General features: G+C 33.8%; 2 protein-coding genes across 4 annotated transcripts in view; one reads left to right on the plus strand and one right to left on the minus strand.

The window, feature by feature from the left end:
- Window positions 1-184: 184 nt before the first annotated feature.
- Window positions 185-2,767, minus strand: LOC103494322 (transcription factor MYB98-like). The gene is made up of 3 exons (XM_051081802.1): window positions 2,163-2,767; window positions 1,913-2,039; window positions 185-1,092 (listed from the first exon to the last, which is right to left on the minus strand). Exons 1-3 carry the CDS (start codon window positions 2,765-2,767, stop codon window positions 394-396), a joined length of 1,431 nt encoding a protein of 476 aa, XP_050937759.1. The 3' UTR covers window positions 185-393.
- Window positions 2,768-4,620: 1,853 nt separating this feature from the next.
- The window catches only part of LOC103493908 (serine/threonine-protein kinase ATM), a 61,562-nt gene continuing 50,592 nt past the window's right edge, over window positions 4,621-15,590 (plus strand). For all 3 annotated transcript variants that reach the window (XR_007818869.1, XM_051081117.1, XM_008454864.3), the window contains exons 1-13: window positions 4,621-4,901; window positions 5,244-5,352; window positions 5,445-5,588; window positions 6,550-6,711; window positions 6,857-7,052; window positions 7,188-7,344; window positions 7,432-7,571; window positions 7,690-7,777; window positions 8,243-8,346; window positions 8,439-8,537; window positions 12,428-12,484; window positions 12,675-12,744; window positions 14,394-14,468. Coding sequence is in view for 2 of the 3 variants with exons in the window: in XM_051081117.1 (XP_050937074.1) it covers window positions 4,833-4,901; window positions 5,244-5,352; window positions 5,445-5,588; window positions 6,550-6,711; window positions 6,857-7,052; window positions 7,188-7,344; window positions 7,432-7,571; window positions 7,690-7,777; window positions 8,243-8,346; window positions 8,439-8,537; window positions 12,428-12,484; window positions 12,675-12,744; window positions 14,394-14,468 (1,470 nt within the window). In the remaining variant the exon portion in view is untranslated. The remainder of the gene's footprint in view (window positions 4,902-5,243; window positions 5,353-5,444; window positions 5,589-6,549; window positions 6,712-6,856; window positions 7,053-7,187; window positions 7,345-7,431; window positions 7,572-7,689; window positions 7,778-8,242; window positions 8,347-8,438; window positions 8,538-12,427; window positions 12,485-12,674; window positions 12,745-14,393; window positions 14,469-15,590) is intronic.

The raw sequence follows: 15,590 nt of genomic DNA on the forward strand, positions 1-15,590 counted from the left end.
CTTGATTTTTTTGAGTATTAGACCATTAGAAGGTTGGACAAAAATTGAGACTTGAAATAATGCGATAGTCATTTGAAATAGGATAACAATGTTTGGGTTATATTAAAGTGCATATAAATCAGATAGCTTGATGTGTTAATGCTTAAAAGGTTCGTAATATGAATCTCTTAGCCAATTAAAAAGAATAATCGATCTTGGACTAAGGCAAACTTGAATACAAATACAAACTTTGGGAGCTAGACAATGGAATAAAGTTCCATTTTTGAACATATTTCTTACAAGCTAATGACATGAAAACAGATATTTTTGGAAATGATAAATTCCAAAAGTATATATAAAGAGAAAAAAAGAAAGTCTTTTGCTATTTAGATTTTGTTCCCACAAATTGATTCATTATTTCATCATGCTATTCACTTCATTGACTTGACTCATCATTTCTACTAAGTCAAGTTCTTTCTTCACTTCAAACTCCATCCCTCCCGCCGCCGCCGTTGCCGTACTCACCGGACCATAATACTGCAATTTATCCATTTCAACACAACGAAGCTCAACCGATTCATCGTTATTGTTGTTATATCTTTTCCGATCATAATTATTAGCTTCGTCAACAGAAGCGCCAACAATATCCTCCATGAGCGAGTTAATGCTACATCCTTCCGGAAAGAAACTATCGTCGAGGTAAAACTCTGGTTCTTCCTTGAAATCGAAATCCGGAACCGTCCAATCGTTAGGGCAAAAATCAGTGGTTTGTACTTGATGATGATGGTGATGATGATGATGATCGGCCGATTTTGATTTGGTATTATTGTTGACGGCGGAGGAGATGGCGGCAGAGCTTTTCTTCTGGTGGCGAACGGCGTTATTGGAGTCCAGATTCAGGCTCTTAATGTAATCCTGTAGAAGAGAGCATCTCGGATATTTGGATCGGCATTTTCGCTTCGAGTATTGCCTTCTCTTCGTTGCATTCCAGTGGTTTTTGATCGAGTTTTCAGTTCTTCCAGGTAATCTCTTTGCAATTTCTGCCCATTTGTTCCCTATTTCTGAATGTGCTTCAATCAATACCCTGTCCTCTTCTTCACTCCATGTATCTTTCTGTATTTGTTTTCAATCATTTTTGGTTAATTTCACATACTAGAAATGTCGCATTCTATTTCCTAACCAAGCATATCTACTATTCAATTGGTTAAGTTCTAAGGTATAGATCAACTAATTGAGATATACCTTTACGATGATAAAAGGTATTAAAATATGGTTGTGATTTGGACTACTTCATTTTTATATGTTAACATTGTTTTTATGTTGGTTGTCACGTAGGAAGTTTTTCACGTTGCTGTAATATAAGATTGAACTCTAAATAAGACTACAAATACCAAATCAGGAAGATTTGTTGTAATGTTAAAAAATGCAAGTTTAAAAGTAGGTAGTAAAGCCAGAAAACCACAGGTTATTCACTTACAAGTTTAGTTTTAACAACACGAAAAAAACAAACGAAATGACTATCAAACGGTGTATGATAGTATTAAGAAGGTTCACTTAAAACTAAAGAGAACCAAAATATAAGTAGTTCAACTAATTAAGATATATGTACAAAAAAAGAAGAGCAAAATCCATTATTTTGATTGTTGTCATTCCCTAAAACAGCATAGCTCAACTAATAAAATACTTATCATATCACTTTCAAAGAAGAAAAGAAGCTGGCAACCTACTTTACTACGTTACCAAATAGAAACAATTTTGTACTTCATAAGTTGAACCAATAATAAACACCAAACATGTTATCAAACTTAAAACCTTGTTAATAATCTAAATTCAGATTCTCAAATAAAACTTCACTTCAATGTACATCAGAAACCAAAATATATCACATTTTGAAAATTTCAGATCTCCAAAGATAAAATTTGAGTTGAAATACCTTAATGTCGGGCCTGAGATGGTTATGCCATCTTTCTCTACACTGTTTTCCTATTCTCCCTGGCAACATGCGTGCAATATGAGACCATTTTCTCACTCCATATTGTTCAACCAATTGAACCAAAAGCCTGTTTTTATTTTACATAAACATCAAAAACCCAAACCACACATTAATATATGAAAATAGTTTACTGATAAAGTTGAGAAAATTTTCTTTTATTTTACTTTTGTTTGAGTAATAAAATTCTTACCTATCTTCTTCAACTGTCCATTGGCCTTTGATCACGTTTGGCTTCTTTCGACCTTTAGATGTTCTTAACAAAGATGAAAAATTAACATTCTTATTGATAATACCTTTCTGAATATGCCCATTTCTTGCTGAAGCTATGCTGGAAACTTCATCGGGTACCATGAAATTTACAGGTTTTATTTCTGGGAAATTCAATGGAATGTTAATGGAGTTTCTTTCCAATCCCATTATTTCAATTTGATGATTCCTTTGATGAAAATTGTTGCAATAGTAATAATAATCTCCACAGTTTTGGAAATTGTCCATCACTTGATCTGCTGCAGCATTTCCTTTATAATTAAACTCATACATTTCTTGATCAATACCATGTGAGTATTGGTTATTATTCAAAGAATCAAAATTACTGCACAGATTTTCTTCTTCCATTACATGATTATTTGAGGATGAATTAGCAATGGGATGGAATTGATGATCCAAGTGATGAAATTCTTGCAGATAATTATTACCTTTTGCTGATGCAACAATTTCAAATGATGATAATAATTCATCTTTCTTGCAGATTTCGGTGCTGAGGTTTTCTTCTCTAAGATTGTTCTCCAACTCCATTAGTGCAAGAAAAATTATCACAACTTTCTTGGCTGGAAATTTGAAATTGGTTTGTGTTCATCAAATTTATATTATAACTTTATTATGGAGGTTTCATTCTTCATTGTACTTATTAAATCACATTTATTACTGTTAATTTGTTGGAGAATTACACATACAAGATGTGAGTTTTCTCTTTTTTCTTTTTTTAATCTTTATATGGTGTAATAAAAGCATTAATTTTAATTAAAATATTAAAATAAATTTGTTCAAACTTTCAGCAGTCCCAATTAGAAACCGACCAAAATAAATTGAGTGTCATAATTATGCTAAACTTTTATGTTACATTTGGACATATGAATTAATATGAACTTATTTGTGTCTTTGACCACAAGTGACACAAGTTCAAATTATTATTACTCAATGTAAATATATTAGTTTCTTTTAGTAGTAACCTAAGAAAGTTTGTTCGTATGTATGTTTATGTTTGGTTTATAAAAGCAATGGAGGCAAATTTTCGTGCAAAATATGAAGAATGTAGATTAGGAATAGTTTCAAGTGAATTTGAAGCTTATTGGAAAAAAAAAATATTTAACTTTTAAACAAAGTTCATAGATATTACTTTCAGTTTTTATATCCCAATTCCAATGTTTTTATACTCATTTTTTCATGTTTTGAAAATCGTAGCGCGAAAACATAGTTGAAGGGGATGTGAAACCTTGTTTGAGAACGAAGATCTCTAAATAATATGTTATTGTATGAACGTCACACTTAAATTTTAGAACACATATGTTAGGTTACTTATGACAATGTGACCTATAATTGTGGAGATTGAAAATGAAATTTAAAAACAATTTTAGATTGAGCCTTATATATGTGAATTGTAATCAAACTAGTTTCGTTTTTACAATTTCCAGTTTAAGCATCGTTTCCACCATTTTCACGTTTCATGATCATATTTTCGTTGTATCATTGATTTTACATATTTGATTTGTACTCATCTTCGATATATTCTATACTGTTGCTTGTTGATTTTTTCAGAGAGCTCTTTTGTTATTATCATTGTATTCACTCTAAATTTTGAAAAATAAAATGCACACAAATTATACTTATTACAATCAAGTCTATTGTGTTATTTATCCGATTTTAGAAAACTAAATTTAAGACATGTTAAAAGTAAATAAACTTAAATTGGACGTTTAAAAGTACCATATGTATAATCAAATTAATTTTGAATGGGACTGAAGCAATATTTGACCTAAAAAATATAATAGTCTTTCTTGACGTGAATAAAAATAGGTAAAGTGATAGTAAATACATATTTTTTTTAGTATTGTTAAATACCCATTTATAATATTGGAATTAAGAAACACAAATAACAAGTTCAAAAACCAGAAAAGAAATATCTTCCAACAAAATTATAAATTTAAAAGAGACTTAAATAAAGATGATTTAATTGGTATGTGTTACTAAGTTTAAACTTTTTTTATTTATTTCATTTGAAATTGAATAAAAAACCAAAATAGAAATGGAGATAACTTTGGAAACTTAATTTTGACAACCAATTACCAACCAATATGGATCTATTTGAATAAATAGGTTGACTCAAGTCGGTAAATTAGGAGCCAAAGTTACTCATATAACATCTTCAATCCGACTAATTTCTTAAAAATTGGATTGTCAAATTATTTATTTAATTTTTGTTTCAATATATTTTTTTATTAAATTAAAACATTTAAATTTATTTACAACACATATCAACAAATAAAATTTCATAAAATTGAGATATCAAAATCCAAGCTTCTTAACTAATATCTATAAGTTATAATTTAACAATATCAGAAAATTCGAATTATTTAAAAAGCTAGCCCAAACTCATATACCAAACCCGTCGGCATCATAGTCTTCGTGCAGCTAAAACGTCATAAGTTCTCAGCTCGCACCCCTTCCCAAGTCATAGCCCCTTTTCACTGCCAGACCTTTCCCTCTCTTTCTTCCCGCCAATACAATGTTTTCAACCGTCAGTTTGAGCTCCCCCATCCATTACTGACATCATACCATAGCAATCGGAGCACCGAACGCCGCCATGATCACCTCCAGAGATGTCCAAGATATCATTTCAAAGCTATCTTCTGATAAAGCTAAAACTCGCGAGGTAAGAACCATTTTCTTGTATTTTCTATTTACTTTTCATCTGGGTTCAAGACATGCATGATGCAAAAAGCTTAAGAGTGCATGACCTGTAGTTTCTGAGCTCCGAGATGTTGTATTTTTGTGTTTTTGCTGTATTCAATCAATAGGGAGTTCGAAATGCCTTTTCAGTATCCAAGTAGTTACCCTGAGGGAATGCTGAAGCTTATACTTCTCAATATCCAGTGCTTACAAATTGTATCCTGAAAATTAATCTAGCGTAGTCAGACAATGGCATGGTCTAGTAGATCAATATTCATCTTAGTTCAAGCGATCATTGTGTTAATGTTCTTTTGGGTGCTTACAGGAAGGGATAAAGTTGTTGAATACATGGCTAGAGGGAGAAAAAGCCATAGATTTCTGTAAATTTATTGGACAGAACACTGCTAAGCTCAAGCCAGAAGAAATTCCATCTCGTACGTTCAACCGTCAATTTGACTTGTGAATGTATTCCTGCTATTCCTCAAATAATGCGTTAAGAAAATAATTAATATTGTATTCTCTTCAGCTGAAACATGGCCTTTCATCACAAAACTGTTGATTCAGTGTGTGTCGATGGAGATATCTTCAAGCAAGCGGCGATTACCAAAGTTAATGTTTGCGAAGACACTGAGGGCCGTCGTTCAAAAAGCAGAAGCTAATAAGTTTTCTGGTGAGTAATTGAAATATGTCGTAATTGTTACTTTTGTTTCGAGCTTGCACGTCTCTCTACAATGTCTATTCCCCCCTGTAACGGTTGTATTTCTTTCTAAAGGGCAGTATTTGGTTGTAAAGTTTCCTCGTGTGAGGCTTCCCATCGTGATGACTTATTCTTCGAAGAGTAAAAAGGGAAATCCTGTTCTTTTTTGTTATAGAGAGGAGGGATGGAAGGATCATTGTGAAAGTTGGTAGCCGAGTGTAGGGTAGGAGTAGGTTTACTGGCTTTCTCAAATAAGCTGGGTTTGTTTTCTGAGTTTTTGTGACTGTTGTGTTGGTTATTTTCTGTGCTCTGTTTGTTTAGTTTGTTGGTTGCTATGAAGTTTGCTTTTTAGCCAATAGAACAGTGAGATTGATACCTTAAAGTATCTGTTGCCTACTAGCCGGAAGATTGTACTTTTCTTCTTAATGCTTTTATAACTTCCTTTTTTTTGCTACATTTTTTTTTGAAAAGAAAACAAAGACTCTCCATTGATAAAATGAAAAGAGAACTTTCATGTCTGCATATTTTAAAAAGATTTGAAAGATTTTCATTGCCACACCCACAGTCCTTTTTGTAATTGTTTTTTCTGTTGAAATTCATGGCATGTACTAAAAATTAGAAAAATGTTGGAGGAGGTGCAAGATTGGTGATTGTGCTTAATGAAAGTGCATAAATCTCAATGAGCCACGTTCCTGATGAGGGACATACATGAACCACGCAGTTTAGCATTCCTACTTAAAATCTTTTAGTAAAAAAACATTCATACTTTCAATTACTTTTGGTTGTTAGTTGTGGTTTGTTATTGGTTCCATTTTAGGCTGTAGCCTTTCAATTGTTGTCAGCAATGGAACTCCTTCATCCGTAAACGTTGCTGAAATTTTTTTGACAGGATATCTCAAAATTATACTTGTGATGTTTGTTTTTCTTGTCCCAGGCAATGCATTACCCCTGATATCTGTGGTCAAGGTGCTCTTTAGTCATGTATGGGACGTCTTGAGTACAACACCATGCTTCCAATCTGAGTATGGAATCATTATTAGGCATCTAGTAGCCGTAAGAGATTATCGTTTTCATTTGAGGAAGCGCATATATTGCAGTAAGTTCTGCCATTACTTCAACCTGAGAAATGTTTATTATTATGTTGTATGTTCGATGCTTAATTTCATCTCTACAAGTACATATGACTTGGATTGCTATATGATGTTTAATTTCATCCTAACTTCTCTCTTCCATGTGGAAAGATCTCATGCTTCTGTACTTGGAGAAGGTGGAAGGAAGTTTAGTCGGGAAGAATGACAATCTTTATACTCCTAAAGAGGAGCTTTTCCGTTGCATCTTAACACTCCATTCACTTTTGGAAAATCCTCCTGGCGACTTCCCTGATAGTATTAGGCAAGAAATTGTGAATGGGATTGTTAAGATTTTCTCTCTTGTGAGGTATGATAATAATTATATTTAACCCAGTCTTCATTGTTCTGATTCTTGCTTGTCCCCTATGAATTTTTAACTTGATATTTGCATTTTTGTTGGTCTTTTTTAGTGAAAGAGAAATATTTTTCTTTTCTTTGTCAGGGACGAAGGAAAGGTATCACGCAAACTCATTGAGTGTGTAAATACATACTTGTTAAAGGATGGTTCTAATCTAGGAAGTAGCTTATTGGAGATCCATAATTCTGTGCAAACATTTGTGTTTCGATGTTGGATGGTGACTCATGATCGAGCTCTTAAGGTATGAAATAAGTTGGATAGACTTAACCATTAGTTGATTTTAAAAGAATTACTGTTGGAACATTTTCCTGACTTGTTACTTTTGCAGGATGCTCTTGTCCTCTATGGAAGGTTACAAATAAGTTTAACGAGAGGAGCTGATGATGAGAGCGTTTTGATAGAACAGCTCCTCGATGTACTTTATAAGGAACTAGATCAAAGCAGTATATTTAGCGTTGGGGTGCCTTGGTCTGTATTTCCTTACTTGTTTGATTTATCCCTTTTTGTTATATTTCATTTATGATGTAAGTTTGTTTATCATCTGATAATGTATGGTAATTGGAACTATTTTGAAGAATTTTCACAGGTCTGATGCAAATAAAGATGATAAATTTGGAACTTTGAGTAGCTCACATTGCGGGTTGGTAGAACTTGCTGCAGCTGTGCTCTATCGGGTACTCCAAACATACTGCATTTTCTTATTTATTTATCACACTTCATTGACAGGAAGTTGTTATTTTGATTTTTGACTCAATCACTTAATGTACAATAAGAAAGTATTCCTCTATCCATATATATGTATACGTACGTATGCACACATACACACACAGATACATACATACATATATATCTATTGATAAGAAACAATAATATATCCAAAATAATTTGTTTAAAGTATTTGGTAAATTGTATCCACTACTTATCCATTTATCTGTTAGATTTTCTTATATTCCATTTTAATGTTTCTCTTATCATGACTAATATCTTTTAATTTTAGTTAGAGTTCTTGAGATCCTGTTGCTTTGTGGTACTTTTTATGCTGCAGAATTCTTAGGATTATATTTAGTTGTTTGACTGGTTGTAGTTTATGGGCACTAGAGATGGGCCTGATTGTTTGCACACTGGTCTTGTTTATTTAGGCATGTGTTACTTCTACAAAAGCAATATCAACTGAAAAGCGGGTTAAAAGAGACCCTGCTAGTGTTCATCTTAAAGAGGCACTTGGTGAAGGGAAATGGTTATGGTAAATCTATGGATACAGGGTCTTGCATTCCCTGGTTAGTTTGTCATTTGGCATGGAACATAATTTTTGTGATTGAATTGATTGTCTTGTAGGAATGCGGCTTTCTGTTGTCTTATCCAAAATTACCATTCCCGCATCAGTAAGGATCTTTTCACCTACTGGTTTGAGGCAATTTGCTTAGGTTTTGAGAGGTATTTGGGATTTACTGTTGTTGATCTATCATTCTATGTTATAAAATTATTTGTCTTATTGCCATCTTTATTTTGATTATTTTTTAATCATAATTCCCATTTTAAATTTAATCAAATGCTATCAAAGTTAGCCAGAGGTGCAGATAAGACGGTTGCTTTAGGCTTTGTAACTTTAGAGAGATTTGTTTTCTTCCAAAGCCACATATTAACTTATGCCAGACTAGACTATAATAGATCTATGAAACTCAAAGTAAATGTAGATTAACATAACACTTAAAAGTTGCAGAAAACGTTAGCGAATGAGGCTGAAAAAAGTGTTCGGAAAATAAGTAAAAAAACTCAAAATCTGTATAAAAATGTAAAAAAATCCACTATGTAAGTTGGAACAACAGTACAAAAGGAAGAAAATGAGGTTGAAAGAAAAACATTGGGCGAAAATAGGTAAGAAAACCCAAATCTGTAACAAAATTGTAAACATTACTTACCCCTCGAGCTTGACGTTGCTTGCAAAATGAGATTGGTGTTATTTTAAGGAGCCTCTTTCTCAATGGAAATTGGCGTCTCTAGAATTTATATTTCTGATACTTTTGATGGGCATACACTTGCCAAACAACACTCTAGTCTCCGCAGTTCATGGATTGGTTTTCTTGACCTTGGAAGTTCGTGGAACTGTATGCTACCTTCTCTTTAAGCTCTGGTTCAAGAATCATTCTTAATCACCATCATTGGATTGGTTCTGTGGTGTTGAATGATCAATTTTCTTGGCTTTTCCCATTCTCTTCTTTGCCAAATGGGGCTGCGTGTGATTAGTGGTACCATTCTTGCTCATGGTGGCACATCGTGTCTAGGAGACTTATTCAATAAGAAGAAATTTTAGATTTTGCTGCTCTCCTTGAAGTTCTTTCAACAGCTTCTGTTGGTGGCTTGGCTGTAGAATTTGGATCTTGAAGTCCTCCATCTCATTCTCAGTCAAGTTTCTATCTTGCAAATTAAATGCGTAATCTCCTCTATCAAAAGGAACTTACTTGGCTTTATGGCAGTCTGGTAGCCCACTGAGAATTTCTATTTTTTTTCTTGGGTTTTATTGCATAGTAGCCTTCACACTGCAGATGTTCTTCAGAGAAAAATTAGCTGATTTGTGCTTACAACCCTCAATTTGTTTTCTTTGCCATTTGAATGTGGAAGGCTTCAGCCATGTTCTTTTTGCTTGTCCATTTCGCTCAAAGTGCTGGTTCAAACTTCTCAATCTCTTTAGGTTATTAGATTATTGTGGGTTTTTGATTCAAGTGTTAAAAATTATGTTCCTCAGCAGCTTGAGGGTCCTTTCTTTCCTCTACCTTTTGGTTTGTGGTTGGAAAGAAACTCGCAAATCTTTGAGGATAAATTTAGTTCTAATCCTTGTCTCAGTTTGTTTCAATGCCTCACTTTTGTGCTCTCTTTCTACATCCTTTGCCAGCTACTCTTCTCAAGATATCAATTCTAATTGGCCAGCTTAGTTTGGTTTTTGGTTACCTGTTCATTTCATGGTGTTGCACTTATTCTTGCTTGTGATACTTATTCTGATTTTCTTGTTTCTGTTTTCTTACTTATTTCTCTCCTTTGTGGAGTTCTGTATCTCTTGAGCATTAGTCTCTTTTTCATTTCATCAATGAAAAATTTTGTCTCGGACAGAGAGGATGCCCATTCATCAAGATTCTGATGTAGACTCAGTTGTGAGTGCTAGCAATGAAGGTTTCGAAAATTTGGACAGAGAGGATGAGCTTGAAGAGACTGAGTTTGAAAAGGATTTTGGAGCTGACCTCCAGAAGTTATTTCAATCAGAAGAGCAACGTCTTTCTGGCCGTTTTGGTCCTTCCAACATTACTCCTTTCAAGGTTAATATTCCCCCTTAGCTGGTCCCCATTGTTGAAGCTTCAGTCTGGTCTTTGGTTGATTCTGTAAGAAATTGTTCATTTCACTCAACTGGAATATTAACAAGACTTGTTTTCGAATCTGTGGGTTGAAAGAGTTGTGTGTCTTCCTGGGCAAAGAATTGCATTGACAAGACAGATTTGTAGCAGCGAGGCTGAATGTTTCTTCTTGGTGTTCCCTCTATTTTTAATTTGAAGCCTTTAGTCTGCAAGCTTTCAGTCTAATTTGGGCTCCTTTTTTAGAGTTCTTTCAAGTTTGTTTTGTATTTAGCTTTCTTTTGTTGTTTGGATCTAGGCGGTTTTGATTTGCTCGTTGTCCAGATCTTATCGTTCCCTCGGTTGTTTCTGTCACTTTGTACTCAAACTTTAACCTGATCCTGTTGGTGGTGCTCTTGGGTATCTCTCTAGCCCAGATTCCTGAGTGCGCCTCCCGTTCCTTTCTATGTATTTCTTTTCATTTTATCAATGAAAAGTTCTGTTTTGGTTTAAAAAAGAATGAAAATTTCTGTCTCTTGTTCTTTCTTAACCCCCCTATCTTGAAGATGTTAGAAAACTTGGAAGATAGAAAGTGATACTTGACAGCTGAGCTTGAGAGAGGTTGAGAGAAACTAGAGAGATGAAAGTGGAATGAAAAAGTTGGGGTTTTAGAATATAACGAGTTATCTTTTTGAATGGGATAAAACTGTCATCTCAAAAGGAAAAAAAACCACAAAGTCCTATTAGTTTATAAAATTGAAAAGAACCATCTTAAATCTCTTTAACCCTTACTTTTGTTCTATGTTTGACAATTACTTGAAATGAGTGATTAAAAGGTATGAAATTAATTTCATATTGTCTTTGGTTTCTCGCATACACACACACACAACTATCAAATGTAAATTCTCCTTACGTCCAAGGCTTTAATGTTGGCGATCCTTATATCAAGTCTTGTAAGTTCAACAGCTATGCATGTTCCAACAATATCATGTTGAATTTGGCGGGAATTCTCCAACAATATCATGTTAAAATTTGATTGGCACCAGGCACCTAATTTAGTTTGATATGACCTATGAGAGATTATTGGTTTGACCTATGAGGGATAGGTAGATAGACAAAGTGAGCTTAGCTCAATGATAATTCATATTACCTTCCATTCTAGAGGTGGGAGAGTGATGGAACACCACTGGTATTCAATTACACTTTATTGATATCAAATCTCAATTACAAGAAGTAATCCTCTCTCTCTTGGTTATTCTATCTTCCAAGAATTAACACAAGACTTTCTTCATAAGATTTTCTCTATCTATTCACTGGAGTTCTATGGCTATTTATAATGCACTTATTCAACTACTTCTTCAACAGATTTCCTACTTACTTTGCTAACTGATCATAACAGTTTTCTGTTAACAGTTTTGCTAACAAACTTAATTGCCTTTCTTTCTTCTACTGTATGTTTGGATGATAGGGGGTCTATCAGAGGGTTCGATCTCTCATTTCCACAATTGATATACTAAAAATAAATTTCATCGCTAATGACCTATGAGAGATACTATCCAGACTAGATGACTCTTGCGCATAGTCACTTTCACAAGAGAATTTATCATCTGTTAATATTTTAAGTTTTGTTCTATTTGTGTTTGACACTAAGTTGCTCATTGCATGTTGAGTTCTAGGAATATTGGTTAATCTTGAGCAATTCCTCAGCTAATCCCTTTTAATCCTAAATAATTCCAAGGTCAATCCTTTTAACGTCCTTAGTCACTTTTCGTTACAGCACACATCTTTTCTTCATCATAATACGACATGATACATACTAATTAAAACTAGAAAGCTCAATTGTAGAAATTGTAACCAAAGATACGATACTAATTAAAACTAGAAGGCTCAATCGTAGTAATGGTAACCAAAGATAAGGTACACAACACAACCATAATGTTCATACACGTGAAAAGAAGGAAGGGATATAATTTCAATCAACTTGATTTTCTGAGCATGTTGCAGAATATTGAAGGATGCAAATGTGGGACATTCTTATGATGGTTTATTGTGGACACTGCGGTAAGCTAATACAGCTTTTCAGGTCTATGTAAATTTTTGGAATATTCAAATTTGTAGTTAATTTAATTCCACAATTTAACTGCTCGGCTCATTCACATGGCTGATCATTTATTTTTATGAGTGAAAGAATGTACTTTCAGTTCCCTTTCCCATTGAGCTCATTTTTCTCTATATTCACATGAGTTTGAAGGAGTTTGCAAGAACTCTCTGGAGTGTTATTGGATTCGACTGAACGGTCAGAAAGTTCGTCTGAGGATAAGGTTTGTTTCACTTTTCATAGTATTCATATATATGTATATATTGTTTCATATGGGAAACCAAATTTTTATGCGGTAAATGAAAGACTTGGACTGAAAAGAAGCATGGGAAGATAAAGAGCAAAAGCTAACAGAGGGGACTGAAAAACTTACAAGAAAAGATGATTTGAAGAAATTGAAGCTTCTCATTGAAAAGACATCTTGCTCAAAAAATTTCCAACTTTTGGTAATTGAAAATGATAGTTTTAAAATAAACTCGAGTTAAGAACCCAAAGACAGTTAAAAAATCTTCGTAAAAAATATTTACTCCCTCCAAAAAACATTCTCATATTTCTTTTCAACCAGATAAACCTCGTAGCCATGAAGAAACCTATATGCAAGAGCATATGGGCATATTATGTTTCCCTTAAAGTAAGGGTTATTATCATTATCTTTTAATAATTTTTTTTATGACAAGTGACCAAACTTTTTATTGATTAAATGAAAAAAGAGACTATTGCTCAATAGATGCAAAACTCCACAACTGAGAGAAAAAAGCAGGCAAACAGAAACAAGGAAAATTAGATAAAGATTGACAAGCAAGAAGTGCAACATCCTTCTGGATATCATGAAGGAAGGTTTCTTGAAGATGATTCACAAGCAAGGGCTTGAACAACTTCCTCCTCGATATCATGAAGGCTTACCTTTCTGATGACAATAACCTAAAATTTATCCCATGTGATGACTGATTCAACAATTTTAAAGTAAATGGCTCAACTGTAGCAATAGCAATGGTTAATGTTTTCTTCTGTACTCTTACATAAAGCACTTCTACTTTGGTTAAAACAACCTTTTTTTTTTTGCTCTTATTGGAGCTTGTATCATCGAGTATCTTATTGAAAAAACAACTTGGGCTAAAACAAGAGAGGAGGGTTTCATGAAGGATATTGTCAGCGGTGTCGATGTTGCTTAGGACAATGAGCCAAATAATGAATCAAATCTTCCTACCGATCCTAGCTTCCGCAAGGAAACATGGAAGGAGTTGGAAGGCAAAAGGTTCATTTTGTAAAGAACCAATATATAAAGGAGCGGGAACTGAAAAAAAGGGTCACTATCATGGGTTGGCCTGGTGATAAATATAGGCCCATCCATGATCCAAATAAAAGGTTTAGAGGGAGTGAAATCCAATCATGATGGCCGTATATCTAGGAAACTGCCAAATTCATCTAATTTCAACCCAAACGGTTGACCATGATGGCGCTATTTCTTATCTTAATTTGAAAATGCACGCAGGTGTCCCTAATGGTTTCAAGAGTTGATTCCATTTTCTCTAAATCTTTTAATTGTATCTTTTTCATTATATCAATGAAATTCTTGTTTCTTGTTTTAAAAAAAATCGATGTGATAGCTAATGTGGGAAAATTGATTATGTAAGTGATGTTCCATATGATGTCAACTTTATCTTTTGAATTCAAATGAACGGTAACAGGGATTTTAACCTTCTTTACAATTCCAAAGTAAGATGAATCTGTTCAAAGTTATTTTAATCTGCTTCAAAGTTTAAAGATATTTAAGTATAGTATTGAGTACATTAATATGACCCTTTCTTTTTTGAGTGTGAACAAGTAACTGCCTATTGAAAATTGATTGAATGTATTTGACTTGGATTGCAGTTGTATCAGGGGTGGCAATCAATATGGAGCTGTTTGATGCATGGACTGCCCATGTTTACTCATGTGTTTGTGGTGGTAAGTTCATGTACTGATAGACTGAAAGAGTTACCAAAAAAGATCGCCAATTATTCAGTTTTGAAGACAGAGAATAGCTATGAAATATTTTCTATTTTAGACATCAAGGTGAATAGATGAGTGAGTTCCAAAAGGAGCATTCTTTAATTTTGTCGAGTTGTGAATAGTGAGTGATTTGGGTAGGAGTTCCTTGGTGCCTAGAGACAAAAGGGAATATGGGTTGGAATCATGCAGCCGGAGGAGCATTTCTTGAATTTAGAATTTGATAAAATCTCATCAAAATTCTCCTCCTTGAATGAAGAATGTGGTTTGATTCTTGGGTAAGCAGTCCTTCCTTTCCTAAAGAAATTTTTCGGTTGCAGCTTTGTTTCAAGAGATATAGAAGAGTTGTGGCTGTTTTGTTGACGCCTTTCGATAGTTGTAAGGTGGTTTTGATGGGGTTGTGGTTGCTCTTACAGTGTTACGTTTGGAGAATTTTATTTTGGTCAGTTTCAGCCCTGGAGTTCTTATAGTATTTTGGATATGTGGTGCAAGTCTCCGATGCATTGTATTGTTTTTCGGAATCTGGTGCTTTCCACCATCCATTATCTTTGTTCTGGATGGTGGTTATGGTAGTTGTTGATGGGCTAGCTAGGTTGGCAACTTGCAAGTCAGTTTGGTTTTGAGCTCCTTTTCAAGTCTCCTCAGCTTCCAAAGCTTTATGGCACTCAAGTTTGAAGTCTTGTACTTTGCAAGAAGATTGCTCATTTGGAAATTTTTGTTTATTGGGTATTATTTTAAGAATTGGTCTCTTTTATCTTTCATTTTGTTCTTGCTGCTTCGTTTTCTATGTTGTATTTTACTTTTTCCTTGTTTTAGACCCATTTCATTAACTCAATGAAAAAGTCTTATCTCTGTTTTGAAAAAAAGGAGCTTTTCTTTAATTTTGTCAAGTTGTGGGAAATGGTAGAAAATAAAGATTTAGGAAGATCGATGATGTGTTTCTCAACCTCTTGTGACTTTATACCAAGATATGTATGCTATTTCCACGAAAAAAGTTGTTGTAGATTGTTCAAATCATCTAAACCAAGCTTGGGATCTTGGGTTTAGCAGAAACTAAGAGAAGCTGGAAGCTCCATTGCT

The sequence above is a fragment of the Cucumis melo genome, chromosome 2, assembly GCF_025177605.1.
Source record: "Cucumis melo cultivar AY chromosome 2, USDA_Cmelo_AY_1.0, whole genome shotgun sequence".
Lineage (NCBI taxonomy): Eukaryota > Viridiplantae > Streptophyta > Magnoliopsida > Cucurbitales > Cucurbitaceae > Cucumis > Cucumis melo.